Source organism: Anastrepha obliqua, chromosome 4 (genome assembly GCF_027943255.1).
Source record: "Anastrepha obliqua isolate idAnaObli1 chromosome 4, idAnaObli1_1.0, whole genome shotgun sequence".
NCBI lineage: Eukaryota > Metazoa > Arthropoda > Insecta > Diptera > Tephritidae > Anastrepha > Anastrepha obliqua.
The window spans coordinates 123,266,524-123,287,785 of record NC_072895.1 but is presented as its reverse complement, the minus strand read 5'-3'; the positions used below and the strand labels follow the sequence as shown (position 1 = coordinate 123,287,785).

General features: G+C 36.0%; 1 protein-coding gene across 1 annotated transcript in view; it reads right to left on the bottom strand.

The window, feature by feature from the left end:
- LOC129245445 (metabotropic glutamate receptor 2) overlaps window positions 1–21,262 on the bottom strand; it is a 65,184-nt gene that overhangs the window by 29,648 nt on the left and 14,274 nt on the right. Inside the window, exons 3-4 of the mRNA XM_054883614.1 lie at window positions 18,588–18,758; window positions 17,448–17,592 (exon numbers count right to left, since the gene is read on the bottom strand). Of these exons, the coding sequence (XP_054739589.1) occupies window positions 17,448–17,592; window positions 18,588–18,758 (316 nt within the window). The remainder of the gene's footprint in view (window positions 1–17,447; window positions 17,593–18,587; window positions 18,759–21,262) is intronic.

Genomic DNA, 21,262 nt, shown 5'->3' with positions numbered 1-21,262 from the left:
AATTTGTGTTACCACTCTTTTTTAGTTGTATTTTTTGTATGTAGTAAAACGAAAAACTCAACTTTACTCTTCATTATTTCACTTTACTGCAGTTTGAGGAAGAAAATAAAAAAATATTCACTCGCCGTCCATCAATACATTATGTGCAGGTGGTATACTCGTATTTTCCTATACTGCAGATTTGCTGTTGCGCACACCTCGCGAAATAACGTAATTATTATCAATCACACGTGCCAGTGAATCTTCATTAAACTTTCAACATTTTGCGTCAGTCACTTTTTGGTTTGATGCCTGTCCGACAAGCCAAATGATACAAAAAAAGGTAGAGTGTGTAAGTGATGGAATGCAGCCAATGGAAAAGGACAAAAAGGGCAGCACGAGAATAAAATTTAGAAGAAATAAAAAGGGGGAAATTTAAAACATAAATCAACATCAACATCAAGCGGCAAAAAGTCAACGTGGTAAGCTACATATGTAAGTATGGAAAGGTTGAGATTAAGAAACATGTATAGAGAATACGTAAAAACGAAAGAGTAAAGGGGCAAAAGGAAAACAAAGTATAAGTGTGCATCATAAACCCTGTAAGCAAACGTGCGCATTAAAAACTACCTCCCGACTATTCACTATGAGTCACGGACATAACTAGTCAGGCATTGTCCTTTTTGCAGTAAATCCAAATAAATCAATTTTTTCGTTTTAGTCAATGGTGTAATCTCCTCCGTTGGCAACGAACTTTTGCTATCTAGTGTATAAATTTTCAATGCCGGAGTGACAAAAATCAATCGGTTTTTGAGTGAAATATCTGAAGATGGCATTTTGCGTATCAACCAAATTTTCTTATTTTTTGTTTGTTAAGAAATTTCGTAGGGAACGAAATAAATGGAAATCCAATGGCGCTATGTCGGACGAGTATGATGGGTGGGGCAGTATCTCCCAGTCCAATCCATTCATTTTTTCCAGCGTTTCTCTTGCGCGGTGCGGTCTGCATTAACGTGTTGCAAAATACTCCCTCTTCTATTGATAATCGCTGGAAACTTTTCAATTAGTGACAGATTTACTCGATCTAATTGTCCACAATAAAGGTCTGCAGCTTCTCCAAGTTTAAGCACTTCAAATCGACTATTCCATGAATATCCAACCAAACACTTTTACTTTTTCGAATGTAAAACTGGCTTAGTAGTCCTTCGTGACAGTTCATGCGGAGAGAGACAATGACTTTAGCTTTCTGGTTTATCATGCAGGAGCAATTTTTCATCTACAGTCATCAAGCAGTCAAGAAACCGTTCTGTATTGTACCGTTAAAGCATTAAGTTGCATGTCGTGGATCGGTTAGCTCTGTTTTCCACAGACAGATTATGTGGAATCCAAATACCTGTTCTGTTTGTTTTATTTATTTCTTGCAAATGTTCTTGGATGGTCGGCCAAGGTCGGTTAAGTGTATTTGACAGCTCCTCGATTGTCTGGCACGCATTTGCTTTGACTTTCGTCCTTAATACGTCATCGTCTAAAGTTATTGGTCTTTCTGAGCATTTATGAAGATTTAAGCCACTTGGGTAATCATCGGAAATGCTTTTGGCAGCAACTCTTGAATTACTACCCTTGTGAAACTCCAAAATAATGCAATGGCGGATATGAAACTCTTCTATTTAGTATTTCACTGGCCATTTCAATCAAAATGACGAAAATGAAAAAGTTTAAGGCTTAAGTTTCCACAGCTAAACAAGTCACGTTAACTTTGAAGTGTCTCTGGCACTACTGTCAATTACGCAATGAAGTCATAAACGGTGAAAAAGCATTGGCATACATAATTGAATATGTCTGTACTCATTTACAAGACATCTAAATAAAAGTAAATTAATTAATTAACTGGTCATGTTTGGACTAGTTCGATTTCAGTAAGGAAACTCTAGTTGTAAACTAGTAGTTTTTTAGACTAGTTTTGTATTCCTCTACCGAGCTGTGTTTGCTTAACATAATCAGACATACAAAACGAGTAAGCTCGAGCAACCTTTTGCTGGCTAAAGCCTCACTGCAACCTACAACGACAACGTAAGCATTTCAAATTACTTGAAAGTGGAGGCAGCAAATTAAGAGCGAGTGAGGAAAGGAATAATAAATGAGGACAAATAGATTATAATAAAAATAAAATCCATTTTCACCGCCTCAGACTAATGACCATAACGAGACGTAATGGTTGTAGTAATGGAAAATTGGTACTGATCCGTATTGATTATTAAAACCATTATGGCGCCTGGAAAATACAAATTAGGTTTTTACTAGAATCGAGTGAATTTAAATGCAGCTAACGAAAATGTGTGTTTTTTAATACCTCTTTTGAATGGTTTTGGAAATTGTATTTTCTTTCTCAGTGTACATACAAACAGACATATATTTCAATTAGAAGTCAATCACTTCGGATATTAAAGATTAAGGTGTCTGCTTGTATTTACACATGTGTGTATGTTGATGGTGTTACTTAGATATATGCTTATATACTAATGGTAAATATGCCTATGAGTTCTGAAAAAGCATCAACTCAAAATAAATAAATTAAATATTAGATAACAATATGCGTTTCAGACATTTTTTTTTGCTAAATGATATGCGGAGTTTTGCGCCTTCAACCGAGCCTACGATACGCGGCAAAGCACGCGCGAAATGATGCTACTCGGGCAAACTAACGAGGCATTTCTAGAATATATTGAATCTTATCGCTGGCCAGTCACTAAGGATGTCCATCCCAGGATGCTGATCTGTTTTAAGTCCCAAATACTGCGATAATTGTCGGGATTTGTAATTTCGTACGGGACCTTGAAATGGTGGGTTAAAGGGTGGTTAAATTTTAAGGGCCGATATTGAATATAAACCACACCTAAACGCCAAGTTTTTTCTGCTCAATTTGAATCATGGAAAGATACACAATCGAGCAACGCCTTAAAGTTATTCAGGTTTATTATGAATACGGGCGTTCAAATCAAATGCATATCGGGCACTTCGTGATTTTTTCGGTCAATTTAATCGTCCAAATGTGCATAAAATCGGAAAAATTGTGGAAAAGTTTGAGCAAACCGGGTTTGTAGGAGATGTGAAAACACCAGTGCATGCTCGCATTGCAGAAAATATTGCTGCTGTTCGCGATAGTGTGGTTGAAGAGCCGTTCACCTCAACTCGTCGCCATGCCCAACAATTGCACCTCTCTCGCTCGCCGTTGATGAACATTATGCATAAAGACTTGTATTTACACGTTTACAAGGTGCTATTGACTCAAGAACTAAGGCCTTTTGACCATTTCAAGCGTCGTTAATGATCAGAATGGTGGTAGGAAATGGCAACAGTGAATGAACAATTTTCGAAGAAAATCATCTTCAGTGATGAGGAACATTTTCACCTCAATGGATTCGTCAATAAGTAGAATTGGGCAAATGATAATCCAAGATTGATTGTCGAAAAACCAATGCACCCACAAAGAGTGACTGTTTGGTGCGGTTTATGGGCCGGTGGCATCATTGGGCCGTATTTTTTTCCAAAATCAGGCCGGTCAGGCAGTTACTGCGAATAGTGTTCGCTATCGTGTGACGATACCGAACTTTTTATGGCCCGAATTGAAAGATATGGATGTGAACGATATGTGGTTTTAACAGGACGGTGCAACTTGTCACACAGCTAACGAAACAATGGCTCTTTTGCGTGAAAAATTTGATGGCCGAATAATCTCGCGTCGCGGCGATGTCAATTGGCCGCCAAGATCATGTGATTTGACACCGTTGGACTTCTTTCTGTAAGATTATTTGAAAGAAAAGGTGTACATTGATAAGCCAGCAACAATTAAAGAGCTAAAGGATGAGATCATTCGGCGCATTAACGGCATAGAACTTCAATTATGTCTCAGCGTGATAGAAAATTTGGACCATCGGATGGAGGTGTGCCGCCGAGGCCGCGGCGGCCATTTGGGCAATATTTTCTTCTGTACGTAATTGAGCCATACCAATATTATCATAATAAAGAGAAATGGCAATAACTTCGAAAAAGAATTTTATTTTATTCAAAATCAATACCGGTCCTTAAAACTTAACCACCCTTTATTATTAAATGCATATAAGTTTAGCTTTTGTCTTTCATTTTGTTACTAATAAAGTAGTTTTCACTTTCAATAAAAAGGTATATTCAAAAAAAGGAAAGTTTCTCGAACTATATTGATTAAAGTGTTGTTGAGTTTAGTTGCTGTAAAATAATGCATATGAAAACACCGCGACTAATCTCAGAATTCGGGGAATTTAATTACAAGATCCCGAAAATTTCGGGACAATAAAAATCGGAAAAATTGACATTCAAAACAATCACACAGAAAGCAATACCATTAACTTGGTCTAGTACACACTGAATGTTCGGTGCCTTCTGAGAAGAGCACGGTGTAATCTGGTATAAGCTTCTTGAACCAGATGAAACCATTAGAAGTCCATGATTTGCTCAAAATATTAAAGTTGCTATACCTCTGATTTCTAAATGAATTCTCGATTAAAAAGCAAGCTGAGCAGATTTTGTGAAGATACGATAGAAGCGGATAGATGATTGGAAATATAGCCGCGTGCGACGTATTTCACAGACTTAGCTCTAACTGAGCTTAGAATTGAAAGGAAAAGTAGAATTTTAGGTTATGAGGTTAGCTGAGGCAAAAACCTTAAACGCTTTTTTTTCTAAACTATGTTTTCGATGTTGGTGGCCACTGTGATTGTAAAATATTGACTTAAATAAAAAAAAAATAGTTGGCGCGTACCCTTCTGTTAGGTGTTTGGTCGAAGTCCTCCTCCTATTTGTGGCGTGCGCCCAAATGGAGAAATCTACAGTTGACAGTGAACTCCGAACAGCAAATACTTTTTAATGAGGACCTTTTTCATGGCCGGCAATGGTAAACTTCCGCATGCATTTTGCCTCCATTTGTGGAAAAACAACAAGAAGCACACTACAATTAGGAGGAGAAGCTCGGCCACACACCAGCGAGGGGCTTAGGACGCCAATTATATTTATATTCATAAAATTTCCAGTGATAAAATTTATACTTAACAATGGTCATTAGTTTGAATTCAATATTATCTTCATTGCTCGAATAAAAAACGTGGTTTTCCTACAAACAGATGCACGTACCGCATAAGTTTAAGCTAATGGCGCCAATGGAGCTCTAAAAACTACAGAATTATTTAGTGACTGAATAAAAGCGAAAGAGCTAAATGGAAAAATGAGGAGGTAGAAATTAAAAACGACTCGTACACTTATACCATAAAATATCACTTACGGCCAAGGTTTCCTTAAACCAGATTTTACTTTTTTCTCCATTTTCTTATTACTAAATTTTTTACACCAGCATTGCATACCGATTTCCATTACACGAATGCAAAAGCAATTTTTTTCCACTTCCTTAGATTTTCTTTTTAATTTTTTTAATTTCATCTCCAACATTTCACCCTAAGTCTTGCTTTTGTCATTCAAACGACCAATTTGGCTCACTGAATGCATTGCAGATATATTACCGGTAATAAATCACATTTCACGATTTTTCTGGCATTTCTATTGAATTCGCTTTGCCTTTTTCATTTTAAAATTTGGTGAATAGGTAAGAAAAAAAGAAGAAATCGTTGTAACAAAGAGTGAGAGAAATGTAAGAATTGCAGATTCATTTGTATTTTTACTTATGTATGGGTTGGATGGGACTAGGTTGTGTGGGTAACAGTGGAGGTTTCTAGAGTGATGATGAGTACCATAAGACATTTCTGTCGTTCACATAAGGGAACTAAGCAGGATTTTCGAACAATAGAAGCAAATACAAAAAGAGAGTATGGAAAAACAACAAAAAGCACATGTTTTCCATGTAAGTCAGAGAATCTTTAACAGCTATAGGAGCAAAAATATTGAACTTGGTCAATGAATGCCTTGCATTTACCATGTAAGCAAATCTAAGGAAATTAAAAAAAGCAATGAAAATTATCATACAGAACAATTTAAGAATTTGCATTCAGCCAAAATTTTGATTCGACACGAATTGTGATTTTCGGCTGTACTAGACAATTGAGGCTTTTATACACCCACAAACACTCACGCATACACCTATATGAAAAAAATATAGAAAGCAATTTATCACGCACAGATTAAATGCGGAAGGTTTTGAATTTGTAATTTCACATACACACATACATATGCATGGCTCTGTTTCTACTAAACACCTTTTACCGTGAAATGCTCTCATGGTAAATTAATACTCACTTATTTACTCACACAACCAAATAGGGCGATAATAGGTATGAAGAATCAAATAAAAAAAACAAAAAATCGAATATTTTTTAATGCATCTAAGCTAGGCTGTTCAATAAGTTTTGCGGTTCGATAAGTTTTGCTACTAGCTTACATTTTTTTTTTGTATTATAGACACCCTCTTTATGGGAACCCATCTGAAGCTTCATTTCAATCTGTCAATTCATTCTTTGTTTACAAGCCTTTTAGTATCGACGTATTACAGTATTTTTTACAATGAAAAAAATCAAGTATCGTAGTTTTCTTTTTAATTTTGGAAGGTTTAGAGCCAAAGGAAATTTTTGAACGAATGTTAAAAGTGTGAGGACTTTTTGCCCAGTTTTCAATTGGGGTAGTAGAAAGATAGGTTACTGAATTTAAACGTGGTCGTACAAGCCTAAAAATCCATCCATGTCAAGGACGTCCAAAAACAGCAGCATCACCAGAAATGGGAGAAAAAATACAGGGTATCGTATTGGAAACCGTCTAGTGAGTGAAAGAGATTTAGTAGAAGCTCTAGGCATCTCATTGGGCAGTGTAAGCAATATTTTGGCAAAAGTATTGGATTTCAGGAAGCGCCGCATTCGCTAATTGGGAATGGGACTTTCTTAGCAAAATTTAGAGTGCTTTTAAAAGTACAAAGTGGATTGGTTGTTTCTGGATTACTTGCAAACTAGTAAAACAATAAATTCTGAATATTATTGAAACCTTTTAGACCAGCTGAAGGAAAAAATTCGTGGAAAAAAATCCACTTTACAAAGAAAACAAATATGTTTTATCGTGACAATGCCCGCATAATGTCACAAGAGCATTTTGACAATGGCTAAAAGCCATGATTTAAAGTTCGAATGCTGAAACATCCACCGTACCCACCAGATTTGGCCCCTAGCGATTTCCATTTGTTTCCAAATCTACAAAAAATCATCAGTGGAAAGCGTTTTTCATCAAAGTTGAGATCAAGACACCTTACATAGCGTACTTATTTTTTCCAGTCCTTCCAGATTCTCACTTCAGGGATCGAGTTCATAAGTTGGAATCCCATTGCCTACACTACATTGAATAATAAAGTGTATTTCACCTTAAAATTGTGTTTATCTTATCGAGCTGCAAAAATTATTGTACAACCTAGTATTTATATGTATACGCTCACGAACTGCCTTGCTATGAACTCATGCCATGTTCCACCGTTCACTCTTTTGGCTCAGCGTATTGGCGAAACAGCATCCTTCGGACACAATTCAGCTGCAGTAAGTTATTTTTTTCCTGAGTGGCTGAGTTTTCTTTGCTCACTTTGGAACATCCATCTTCGGTTTTTCATTTTTCATTTTTCTCTATTCAATCTACTGGTCAGTTGGCCAGCTGGCATTAAGTGATTCCAATGGTTTGCTTTCAAAGAATGCTTCCGGCACTTGACTCACCAGCCATAACCTTGTAACTGCGTCATGTGGAAAATGTGCAGTATGTGAAATATATGTATAGCATTTCTACATGCTTAGGGTTGCTATAGACGCAAGCATGTATCATTACGTAATTTATATATGTGCATATTTAGCTTAGTGCATTTTTGCATGACTACGAGTTTGCTGTTGCCTACGGGTTCAGATGTACTATGAAACGACAAACAAAAGGACATGACAAGCCGCTAAGTGCAGTTTAGCCATGGAAAAGCTTCACAAAAAAATCAGCTGAAATCAAAGGCGGTGGTATAAAATTGCATATACATAGCTGTTGCATATAAAGGAGTTACAAATATTTACTTTTCGTATTTTTATTTTGAAAGCCGATGGTGAGTTTGACCATAAAACAAAATATTAAACTACTGTTTTTATTTTTTTCAGGAATTATTGGCTGTGCCTTGTCGACCAGCTCTTGGGCTCACAAAATAAATATAATAAAATTAGAAATTTTATTCTCAACCGCAGCGAGTTAGGGTGTTATATATATCCAGGAGGGGCCATATAGCATTTGCTTTTTGAATCACCTATTTTTTTGAGAATGGTAACACAAATGACATGTCAAATGTGTTCATAATTTACTTAAAGGTTTGACATTTACGAAATGGGACGCTATACGCTTGAACAAAATTGGGAAATATTGAAAACCTATTTCCAAAGTGGTGAGTCTTCTTCTTCTTTTCTGATTTTCACATCGGTGTCTACGTCAATAAGAAAAATTGTCGGATTTGGGGCTCAGAAAATCCACACGTTACTGTAGAGAAGCAAATGCATCCACAACGAGTCACTGTTTGGTGCGGTTTTTGGTCTAGCGGCATCATTGGGCCATTTTTTTCGAAAATGAACGAGGAGCCGCGGTTACAGTAAATGGCGAGCGTTACCGTGACATGCTCAGCGAGTTGTTTCCAAAAATTGAAGAGGATGACATGGACGACATTTGGTTTCAACAGGACGCTGCAACTTGTCACTCTGCCAAAGTTACACTCGAACTTTTGGCTACCGTTTTTGAATTCCGATATCAATTGGCCGCCTCGGAGCTGTGATTTAAGCCCGTTGGACTACTTTTTGTGGGGACCCGTTAAGGACAAATGCTATGTGAACCATCCAGAGACGATTGATGCTTTAAAACACAAATCGAAGTTGCCATTCATGAAATTGGAGCCCAAACAATCGAAAATATGCTTAAAAATTGGGTTGATCGAATGGCCTACTGTAAAGCCAGTCATGGCAGTCATTTGAATGATATTATTTTTCATTCATAAATGACAATATTCAATCTTCAAAATAAAATTCTGAAAAAGTATTATTAGTTTTTTTTATTCAAAAAGCAAATTTTACATGGTCCACCGTATATATAATATATATAATTGGCACATACACCCCTTTTGGGTGTTTGGTCGAGCTCCTCTTCCTATTTGTGGCGTGCGTCTTTGATGTTTTTCCACAAATAGAGGGACCTACAGTTTCAAGCCGACTCCGAATGGCAAATATTTTATCTTATGAGGAGCTTTTTCCTAACAAAAATACACTCGGAGGTTTGCCATTGCCTGCCGAGGGCGACCGATATTAGAAAAATGTTTTCCTTAATTTTGGTGTTTCACTGAGATTCGAGCCTACGTTCTCTTTGTGAATTCCGAATGGTAGTCACGCGCCAACCCATTCGGCTACGGATGGTATTAGACTATGTATTTTGCCCGCGATGATGGTTGCCTGTCATAAAAACGACTAAAATCGACACTTCAATAAGCCTTTAGTTACGAGCATTAACTCAACGCTAAAGGCGGAACAACCCTTATATGTGCGCAGATGAAATGCTGTTGCCATCGCCTGCCTGGAGGTTAACTGACAGCCCTTGTACCAGGACCGGATGCAGAGATCTAAGCAGCCCCTCATCTTACATCATAACCGGTTATTGAAACCGACTGCCTTTTGCTACTTAACAGAATGATAGGAATGTAGGTATACATATATATCGGCTGTTTTTTAGCGGAATGATAACTATCGATTGACAGCTGAGAGTGGTAAATTGTGTTAATGTTTCTGTCCGGTAAGGTTTGGCAAGTCATCATGAATCCTTCAAGGCTTCGAAATTGTGGAAATTTACTTTGAAAAAGAAATAAATAAATCTGTTCGGGAGCTTCATAGAGCGAAGTGTTGCAGTATTTGTGCTTCGACTACGAAAATATTACATCTTGGCTTACGTGATTATAATCCAACTCGTGCAAGAATTGAATCAAACTGAGCATTGTTTGCGCCACATTTTTGTTGATCGGGCTCATTTAAGTTTATTATTTAGAGTTATTGGAAAAAGTATACAAAAATAGCACCTATCGAATGGACCATGAAACCCGTAGTCCTGGCGGACATATGCCTATTATCATATTCAAAAAATAAATGCTATTCGTCTAACTAACAGATTATAATAAAAAAATTATTATATAATAATTCCAACAATATTTCTGTTTTGCATTATCATTTTAAGTTCTTAAGCTCTTAAAAAAACCCCCGATATACACTACCGGTCAAAAGTTTGGGTTCACTTACATTATTTTGGAATTTTACACAATGAAGTCGGCTTATTAGTGGTTGTTTTTTAAAAACGTGCGTTCTGCTACTAGTTTGAGTTTAGGAGAATGTTATTGTTTACACAGTGACTGTGGGAGACGCGTAGATCAAGCATGAACGTGTTATGACTTGCTGCATTCTGTCAATGCGTCTAGTGCCTATTACGCGTAACATCTTATTGCTGCAAAACTCGCTTCTAATTGTTGGTGTCATCTTTGTTATCAAAATGGTAAGTAAAACTATTTTTTGTATTCCAAAAAATAACTGTTTTACAAGAACTAACATACAAGTCGACGTTATACAAAAATTATCTTCTAATTATATTATTAAAATTTAAATAAGACTACATATTTATTGTTTTATTTGTAGAAAAATGGGTCGGAAAGCAGAGCTTAGTGTAGAAACACGAGCTGTCATTGTACATGGAGAAGGCTATTCATCGCGAAAAATTGCTTCGAAATGTAATGTCTCTCAAAATGCTGTCATGAGGACGTTACAATGAAAGGGCGATACTCGGTGCAATCTGAGTCGTCGTCGTTCTGGGAGACCTAAAACTACGTCAAAAGGAGATGATAAGTTCATATGTGGTTGTAGGCAAAAAAAAAATAGTTTTCTAACAGCCCCTGAAATTCGCGAACAACTCAAATCCTCGCGCGAGGCTCCAGTATCTGTTTCGACGGTACAGCGACGACTAAGAAACTACGGCCTAAAAGGGTGCGTCGCCGCCAAAAAACCTTTACTTCGAAGGCAAAATAAAGTAAAGAGACTTAATTGGGCTAAAAAACATAAAGAGTGGACAACTGAAGAATGGTTTCAAGTCTTGTTCACGGACGAGTCCAAATTTGAAATTTTCAACAAACGACGCCGCCAATATGTTTGTCGTTTTGTCGGTGAACGCATGATGAACCAATGTGTTGTTCCCACAGTTAAGCATGGTGGAGGGTCAGTGGACAAATTGAGGGAATCATGGACAAAAAAGTCTACCACAACATACTTCCACGGCACGCTTTTCCGTGTGGGAAGAGACTTTTGGGCAGCGGATTCGTTTTCCAGCAGGATAACGATCCTAAGCACACTTCAAAAATTTGCCAGGATTACATTGCAGCCAAAGAAAAGCAAAAACCACTCAAATATATGGAATGGCCTCCTCAGTCGCCGGATTGTAACCCGATCGAGTTGCTGTGGGACGAGTTGGACAGAGAAGTAAGAAAATTGCAACATACTCATACAAAACAACTTTGGGCATTTCTGCAAAATTGCTTCAATCAAATAACAGCAGAATCTTTGCGTAAATTAATTGAAAGGAGCCCAGAATATGCGATGCTGTAATACGAGCAAAAGGCGGATATTTCGAGGAATCGAAAATATGAACATATACTTGCGGGTTTCTTTAAAAGTTAACATATTTTATATTAAATACAATTACTTTCTGTAAAATAACAATATTAAAAAATATTTGACGAAGAAAATAACGATTATTTGAAAGTTTTTTACAATTACCCAAACTTTTGACCGGAAGTGTATATATATAAATTGTATTCTTATGTCTGCTCTTTCATACCTGCCATAGTTGAAGAAAGTCTAATTTATGATCACAAATTCCTGTTTGTATTATTTTTATGCTCAATCTCCAACTAAAACCAAGCCTAACCTACTGGCAAAAGCAGCGATTTGCACCCACCACGTCGTATGAGCAATATTTCAATGTACGTAAGCCTCACGTGGTTATTCGTTCTATTTAAATCACGTTCAAGCACTTATGTACGCTAGTGCTTTTAGAGTATTTATTCACTTTCAGAGAATTTATCATAAAAAGTATTGTAGTAGCTTATTTAAATATTCAAAGCTCATACGCCGCCTGCTGGTGGCTGCCACGATGACAAGTCATTAAATTTGTGGCTGTTATGCTAGCAGAGTCCATTGAACACCATGAATGTGCAATGCTTTCGGAAGGCATGGACCCTATGCAACAGAGTGAGAGTACGCCAAGGGTGGTAGTGAGTGTGTGCTATATAAGTTCGCAACTCTCAGGAGGCAGTCATGAAAGCCTTCAAACCTCTCAATGCACCTAAATGCACAGGGAACTAAGGTTGTGTACAAAGTGTTGTGTGTGTTGGGTTGGCCTAACTTTGCTTAGTTACTTAGGTAGTGCACTGGTATATAAATTAAACCTTTGGCAACTATTCAATTTATAATTGACTGGTAAGCTTTGCAGCTTTAAGAGCATAAAATGGGAATAACAGTTAAGCGATTTCAAGGCAACTTTTAAGAAGAAAAAGCTTTAGTTTCTAACTTAAAAATATTGCAAATTGCTGATTGATCAATACTGGGTGAACTAACGAGAGTTCGTCGAATTGCTAATATCAGTGCTGTAATTATTGTGCTATGCTATTTGACTTAAAATACCTGAAATGGAAGTAAAAGTGAATACAAAATATTTTAAAATTAATGTTGTGAGTTCTATAAAAATTGCATAAATTTCATAGAATGCATCAAAAATCTTTTTTTGTGATTTTCTGCTGATTATGGAGTGAGCTTAGTTTAGTGTAGTGTAGGCTTTGCGTGAACTACAACAATTCTCAATTGCACCTATTTGAAGGAATCTCGAAAATCTACTTGATTTTACGTTAGCCAAAGATTGACTCGTTTTAATTTTATTTAATTCATATTTTCTGAACAATTTAAAAAGAGAAAATCTAGTTGAATTAAATTCTATATTAAGTGATTCCTCAAACTTCCTTTAAAACAGCCTCATTTTTTTATACATCCTTTACGACCATCTAACATTTGCTGATTTTCTCACTATTTGCTCGCACGGCTTGAAGTGTTACGAAATTGATTTGAGCTTTGGTACTGAAAGTGTGTTTGGAACGCCCTCCAAACCTTCCCTGCTCGCTGACACAACGCAGATTTTCACCCTCATTACCTCTTTAACCGTCCTTCTGAGGCTGCCCCAATTTGCTGCCCAACTTCTTGCTTGTTGTTGTATGCCTCTAACCTACGAACTACTGTGATTGCTAAGACAGCTTAAATGGATCTCTTTATCTTGTTAGTCGTCTTCGATGCATGTATGTATGCATGTACATATGTAGTGCCAACAGCCAACAGCTGGTCCTTTACAACAGCTTTTGTTAACTTTGGACATTCTGCTCTACAGCGGTGCGTAAATCAAATGAATAAACGCTTGACTAAATGACTGAATGAGTGGAAAAGTGCCATATGTTAAAAGACGAATTAACAAATCGCTTAAAAGTTTTCCTTCATATTTGGGGAAATTAGTTAAGTCAGTTTGATGGAAAGCGCAAATTAGCGCAATAATTCAGTTTTAGGCAGAGGACAAGCAAGAATGAACGTTGAATATTTAACAAATGTAGCCTATACAGATTACCAGTGTCATTCTGGTATTTCGAGTTGTCTGTAAGCTCCCGAGGAATGGAAAGGAATGCAGAATGTCGGCAGCAAAAAGTTAAAATCGTGTTATTAATGGCATATGTGGGTTGCAGAGGAGGCTTAAGTTCTGCTTAGGAGTAAATTATTTATTTAATTTTTGTTAATGAACATTAATTATCATGAGAAGAATGAGGTAATTTGTTAACTTTTTATAAAATTTATACGTCAGCTGCTACAATAACAAACTTTTGTATAGATTGTTTTCAAATTAATAGGGAATTGGTGGCTAATGAGTGCTGATGTGGCACATTTAAAAACTAAAATTCTGATATTTCCGAAATTTTCCTTAAACGCATTACTTATTACTTGAAATATTGATCTAAATTTTTTTTACAAATATACAAGGTGGCGCAAAAGTAAGTAAGTAAAAAAATGACAAACTTTGATTCTTCTTGTGGTTTATTTTTATTTGGTCTTTTAATTTTTTTTACATCAAGTCGAGAATATGATGTCATGTAAATTGCCGCCGCCACAGTTGATTGCATTTGAGCCCTTTTTATGGCATTTTCCATCACTTTGGCCAAAACTTCCGGCGATAGGTCCTCACATTCTTGACGTATATTGTCTTTAAGAGCTGCAAGAGTCTGAGGCTTGTTGACATAAACCCGCGACTTCAAAAAGCCCCACAAAAAGAAATCTGGAGCGGTCAAATCAGGCGATCTTGCTGGCCAGTGCAAATCGCCAAAACGGGAGATTAGTCGCCCGGGAAATGCATCCTTCAGCATATCGGTTGTGGCACGTGCAGTGTGTGTCATTGCACCGTCCTGTTGGAACCACATGTTTTCCAATCCCAATTCATCAAGTTGCGGCAAAAAGAACTCGTTGATCATTGCTCTGTAGCGCTCACCATTCACAGTAACCGTTTGGCCCTCGACGTCTTCGAAGAAAAAAGGTCCGATGACTCCTCCAGCGAAAACAGCACACCATACAGTGACTTTGAGCAGGTGTAATGGCTCTTCGTGAGTTACACGCGGATTTTCAGTACCCCAGGAGCGTAAATTTTGCTTATTTACGTACCCGATAAGATGGAAATGGGCCTCATCACTCATGATTATTTTTGATGAAAAATCATCTTCCTCTTGGTGGTGATTAAGGATGGCTTGAGCGTATGTTAGACGCGATTGGCGGTCAGCAGCTAACAGCTGATGCACCGTCTGGACTTTGTATGGAAACATCTTCAAATCCTGTACCAAAATTCGCTGTAAAGACCGTCGACTGATACCCATTTCCGTGGCACGTCGTCTGGTCGATGTCGGCGGCGCTTCAGCAGCAATATTCTCTACAGAATGGCTACTCCGAGGTCTGCCACGCCTGGCAGCATCTCGTGTTGTGTCAGTCTCTTCGAGGCGAGCGGCTAAACGTCGCAGTGTTTCACCAGTAGGCGTTGGACGGCGAGGAAATCTGCGACGAAATTCACGTTGTGCCAAAGTCACCGACCGATTAATGGTCAAATAAATAGTGAGCAATATTCCGCGTTCTGGAGCAGTGTAGCGTAACATTGTTTATTAACGTGTATTTCCCATGTGTTTACTACACAAATGTCAAAACAGAACTGACATTAGGGGCCAATCGCAAAATGTATAGCATTTTCTGATAGGAGGATTACTTTAGCGCCACTTGTTATATTCTTTGAATTTGAATAACTGTCCTTCTAAGAGAAAGCAAAGAAAATGTTTCCCAAAAGATTTTTCCCGTTTGTTCGATAAACATTTTAAAATAAAATTTTAAACATTTGTAGAAAAACTAAGTTAAGTGTTGTAAATTTATGTTGATTGATTGCATCACGTCGTGGAATAGTGATCAAAAGAAATTTTGCCTCTCCATGAAAAGTTAGCTTTCGTTTGAGAATAATTTTAACAAAAATCAAAATTGTAATATAAGTTTGAAAAAGTTGTATACTGAACCCAAAAAATGTACCAAATCAGAACTATTAACTTTTTTTATAAATTTTTATCGGAAAGTTTGGAAGAACTTCTCAAGAAAAAAATATTTTTTTGTGTCTTAGACCTACAATTATTTGACTTACAATGCAAAAGAACAAAACAAAACTCTTGCACAAAAAAAATTAGAATCTAAAAATTTTTTGAAAAAAACACTTTTTTTATTTTTCATCTGAAAGTTAGGAATCTATAGAAAATATTTTGAGTAGGTTTTTCTTGAAAATAAAGATTAAAACACATGTTTACCAAATAAATTATTAATTATTTCTTTCTTAAACTTTATCCGACAACTCGCACATTAAAATTTTATATTGTTTTCCCATAGACCGACAAGATCTCGACTTACAATTCAAAGAATAACCATTAAAAAAAGTGTTTTACAAAAAATTATTGCATTTTCCTTTTATCGGAAAACATTTATTTGGTTTTCTCTATGACCGACAATTATCTGACTTACAATTTAAAGAGAAAACAAAGAAGCAAAAAATCTCAATTTAAAAATGTCAAAATTTGATCAAATTTGACATAGAATTTAAAAAAGTTTTGGAAAAAAATTAAAATTTTTTTTTTAACTTTTTATCAGAAAGTTCGGAAAACTCTGTTGAAATAATTTGTATGTTTTCGTAAAATGGGAACTCTTTTTTTTATTTAGATCTTCTGTCGAAATACAGTCCTACAGTTTTTTTCTCAAGCTTCTACTTGTAAGCAGGCACTACGGATCTATTTGGGCTTATGTTTACAAATAAAATCAGAATTGCTATTTTCATACGAGATAACGCGTTTTATATGAAACCAATAATTGCTTCACTTAAAATTCAAAGCAAAACCATTGGCATAAACAAAAAAAATTAATAATTTTTACAAAAAACGTAAAAAAATAAAATAATTTCATCCTTTTTAGTTTTTATCTTCTACAGAAAACTTGTTTTCGCTTTTCCTTTAGCCGGCAATGGATTAACTTAAACCTCAGAAAAATCTTGAACAAAAGAAATTTAAGTTCTGAACTCTTAGAAATGGCCATTCAAAAGTAAAGTGTCGTCTAGATGTCAAAAGTGAATAATTCCTAGTCTGAACTTTGTTTTACGTCGTCTTTCAAAAGTGTCAGGTATCCAGGTACAATTTTAGGCGATGGAGCAATGCGTGTAAGTTATTGAGACTTATCGTGAAAATGGCCGATCTTTAAGAACAACAGATGGGAAAACTCGTAATGTTTTTGGTGGAAATAATCGTTCGAATGAGTCGACAATTCATATCCCGACATTTTCAACAATAAGGCAATCGTGAATCAACTGTTTGGCGAATTTAACATGAATATTGGCTTTTGGTGGGCATAAAATGATGTAATTTTTCTCATATTATTATTAAGAGCCGTATTTTGAATAAAAATAGTGAAACCTGGAAATATCTAAATTTTTTCATATTTATTTTAAAAAATATCTAGGCGCTTGTTTTGAAAGACGCTGGTATATACTTTGGCAATATTTCCTTCCTCCCTTTTGCCCAATTAAAGCTATTATATGGTAGAGCATCTAGACGAAGAGCACCTTAACCAAGATGGTTATACTAGACGTGTTTTGCCACAATAGGCACATACATATGACCCTTCAAGCACTTTTTTAATTTTCTACCTTTGAGTTAAATGTATTTTTCACTTACTGAATTAAAAATTCAGCTTAACCTACATTTGTATGTAAGAGTAGTGACACCTGCATACTTTCTTGCCAAGCCACTTTAGCAAATAGCTACAGTTACCTACCTCGTGCACGTGGCTTTGTTAGCAACTTTTGAACGATATTGTCATAGGCGATCTCTTCAGCAACACCAGAGTCCTTGACAAGTTTCTCCTTAACAGCTATGCAAATGTTATGTCGTGCCAATAGCTCTTCCAGCTCCTCGAAAGCCTGCATTGGGAAAATGGAGTAGTAAGTAGAACTTTAAAGTAAAAAATGCATTTGCGATATAAAGTTATGCCTGCATTGCATAAAAATATGCAGTCGTTCACAGGCACAAAATATAAATGCTAAATTGCAGGTGCAGGCGTACGATGATTTTATGATTAACTCTTAAAACTTTTGTCGCTTACTGGCAGTAACAAAAGGCACATGGCATACGTAAAGCGAAAAAGTGCAGTGTAAACAGTAAAATACTCATTAAAATTTGTCACAACCTGCCCAAGGAATACTCAAACAGTTGTTATAACTCTCAGTGGAGGTGAGTGCAAAGGGGCGGCAGCTGTAGTGGTGTAGCTACTATTTGCGAAAACAACTTGAGTATAACGCAACATAGTTTACTTTGGAAGAGTTAGGCAAAAAGCCATACAAGTAATTTTTAGAGTGGGAATTTATTTTAGGTATACAACACCGAACTTAGGCCAGTGAAATGGATAAGCGCGCCAACCAGTTTGCCGCAGTAAAAATGCAACTGGGTGTTGCAATTTTCATTTCAGTTGCGTTCATGTCACCTCTTGTCTTATCGGATTTAATTAATGCAACAGAGGCAAAGTTTGGAAGAACTTGCAATAAAATCTTTTTGGCTGGTGTTAACACTGTTTCCATTTGCAAACAGTGAAATAAACCTCATTGCGTGCGAAAAACGCTTTGACGTTGTATTACTTACTTTGATGAAATTCTAAATGACGAATGCCAAATGTGCAAAGTTTACTCTATCGAAGGCGGAAATTAAAAGTCGTCAAATATGTTTGTTACTTATAAAATAAGCCATTGCAATTAACAAACTTTGAAAATTGTGCGTTTGTAGGTTCTCATGGTAAGTATACGCCACCACCACTAAGCGTTTCTGTTTTTATTGCGTTACTGCTTGAGTCTTGGTTTGTTTATTTTCGGTAAATACATATTTTATATAATATATAGACTTTTTTCGCTCATTAATCACTTACCTTAATGCCATAGTTGCTCTCCTCGTAAATGATGGAGACATAACTCCAGCCCATGCGCTTCACAATCTCTACCATTGCCTTGACTTGATAGTGGTCTGAGGGTATGGTGCGTGAAAAATACTCGAAGCGTTGTTTGTTGCTTAGCTCGGGACTAGTGGAGAAGAACGAAACCTGATGGTAAGAAAAAGTGATTAATAGAGTATTGCTGTAGATCATTGTGGAAGTAATTCGATTTTGGCTAGGTGATAGGTTAGAGTTATATGCAGTGCGTTTGTAAGACCCTTTTCCCAACAGGAAGAAATTCGGCCATAAAGTCTTATATATAGTCTTAATTCTACAATTACTGTTGAGTTAGAAAAGTTTTCAGCTTGTGATTACCGACGGGCAACGGACCCTCATTTATGTCACTCATTGGTTAAGGAAATAAGTAACTTTGACTCAACTGCAGCAATGTATAGTAGAGGTGTCTCTTTTTTTATAAAAAATATCCTATTTAGTCCAATTCATGCTTCAAGTTAGCTGTGAGAGTCCCCTACGGTCCATTTTGTACTAAGGCAAATATGCTTTTTTTGCAAAAGGACGGGATTAGGTTATGGAAAGCTTTTGGTTTCAGCAAAATCGTATCACATGCCATACTGCGGTATCAAAGTGGTTTTTGATTATTGTTCTGTAAAAGCTGCAAATATTATAATGGAAATAGACTTGAACACTAGTCTCTAAGCTCATGTAATTCGACTTCCTTTGGAATATTCTTTGTGGGAATTTTTTGATGCGATTGATGTATGACTACGAGCCAACAACTATTACTCATCTGGAAATCAGTTAGTGTTAGTCGAAAGTTGGTGATACAGTGCAATGAAATTTTGTTCCTTTAACTTCTCTGGTGATTATATGCGTGAAACCATTATTGCTATTCAAAAGTGAGAAAAGTGTGATTTTCCTTACACTGTGTTTTAATTCAAATTAAGATAACATATTTTTGTACACTTTTTTATTAGTGAATCAGTAGTCTATTTGAACTTCAAATTGAATTTACCACATAAATATCAATATTTACTTAATTTACTTATAACAATGTAAAATTTAATTTTACTTTAATTTTAATCTTCACAGACTACAAGGTGTCCCAAAATTAGTCACCCTATCGGAAGATTTATTTAATTTTTGTAAATGGCGTCGTACGTCAATCATATTTGACACTTGTGAAATAGGCAGCTGCAGTAGCAAACAGATAAGAAATGATGCGCGTAAAGGTCAGAATGAAGATTTCCATTACTCTAATTAATTTTTTTTATTTAGTAAAAAAGTTATTAAAAAAAGGCTGATTAATTATGCCCCACCTTGCATTATATATAGGTATCTAAGCTGTCTTATGATAGAAAGTGAGTGATAAGGCCATATTCATATTCATATGTTTTGACTACATTTTTTTGGAAATGTATTTGAATATTTTTTTTTTTTATTTTTTATTTTTTTATAAAATCAAAAAATGCAAACTGTGAGTAACATTTTTAAAAATTCGTCCAATTCCCATAAAATTTCCTCATTTTTTATGCAGCATTTTCCGGGAATGCAGTTTTATAGCTCTTTTAATTTAATTTGAAATTAATATTTTTGGTTTAAATTCTTGATAATTGTTTGCCTCATTTGGTAAATGGAGAAAATGCGGGACGCCGCTAATGAAAAAATCAAAAATTTATTTATGTATTTATATGAAATAGTTACTTTACAGTAGTAAGGTCACTTGTCGATGCGCTATCGGCCTGATTATCTGGTGTTTTTATAATACTATAACGAAGTATATGCTCATTCAAGCCAGACATATATTTCTTTAAAGGTCCAATTAAAGGCCGGTTGTGTGCACAGCTCGTCGAAAAGGCACTTCGTAATGCCGTTTGTTCTTCTTACTTTGCGGAGTTTTCATGAATATTAACTACAAACATTTTATTAGAGGCTTCACGGTACGAAAAGTTCCTTTACCTTGGTGTGTTAATAGTGCATTCTTCTTCTTCTTTTATTAAGAGTACACATAGACCTAATTGACCACATTTGAAGTATTGCAGTTTTTTTGCCTATTGTGTAGACCTGGATGCCGTGCGTCTTGACTTCAATTCACGATGTTCAAGGTTCAGATATCAAATTGAAGAGAATCTTGGCCTTGCGGGAAATTTTATTTTACTATTTAAATAAAAAAACAAATATTATAAAAAAATTTGAGTGAAGGCTAGCAAAAGTTTCTGAAGACTTATGCTGCTTTAAGTGTTTTAGGCGACAACAAATACTAAGTAGGTATATATTTACTGACTTAAGGTAAAGATTCAGGTGTGATAGACAAGCAAACGAATAGGTTTGAGGTCACAGAACTGGAGGCATTACACGATGAGGGCCCATGTCAAATACAATAAAGTTCGCTAAATTCTGGATATTCTAATAATTTTCTTCAAATTAAGTGATTAAGTGCTCCCTTATTTTGTGTTTGGCTTTAAAGTATGTTTTCTATTCAGATTAAACCCTGCTGACTACTAATCGACATTTCGTGTTGCTGTAAAAATTCTAATAATCATTATTTCAGGGAGCACCTACCGGAATTCAATGCCAACACTTTGGCCGCTACTCCATTCACAGCGGCTGCTTAATCGAGTGTACAATTTTTGTGATTGCTTTAACTGCCAACA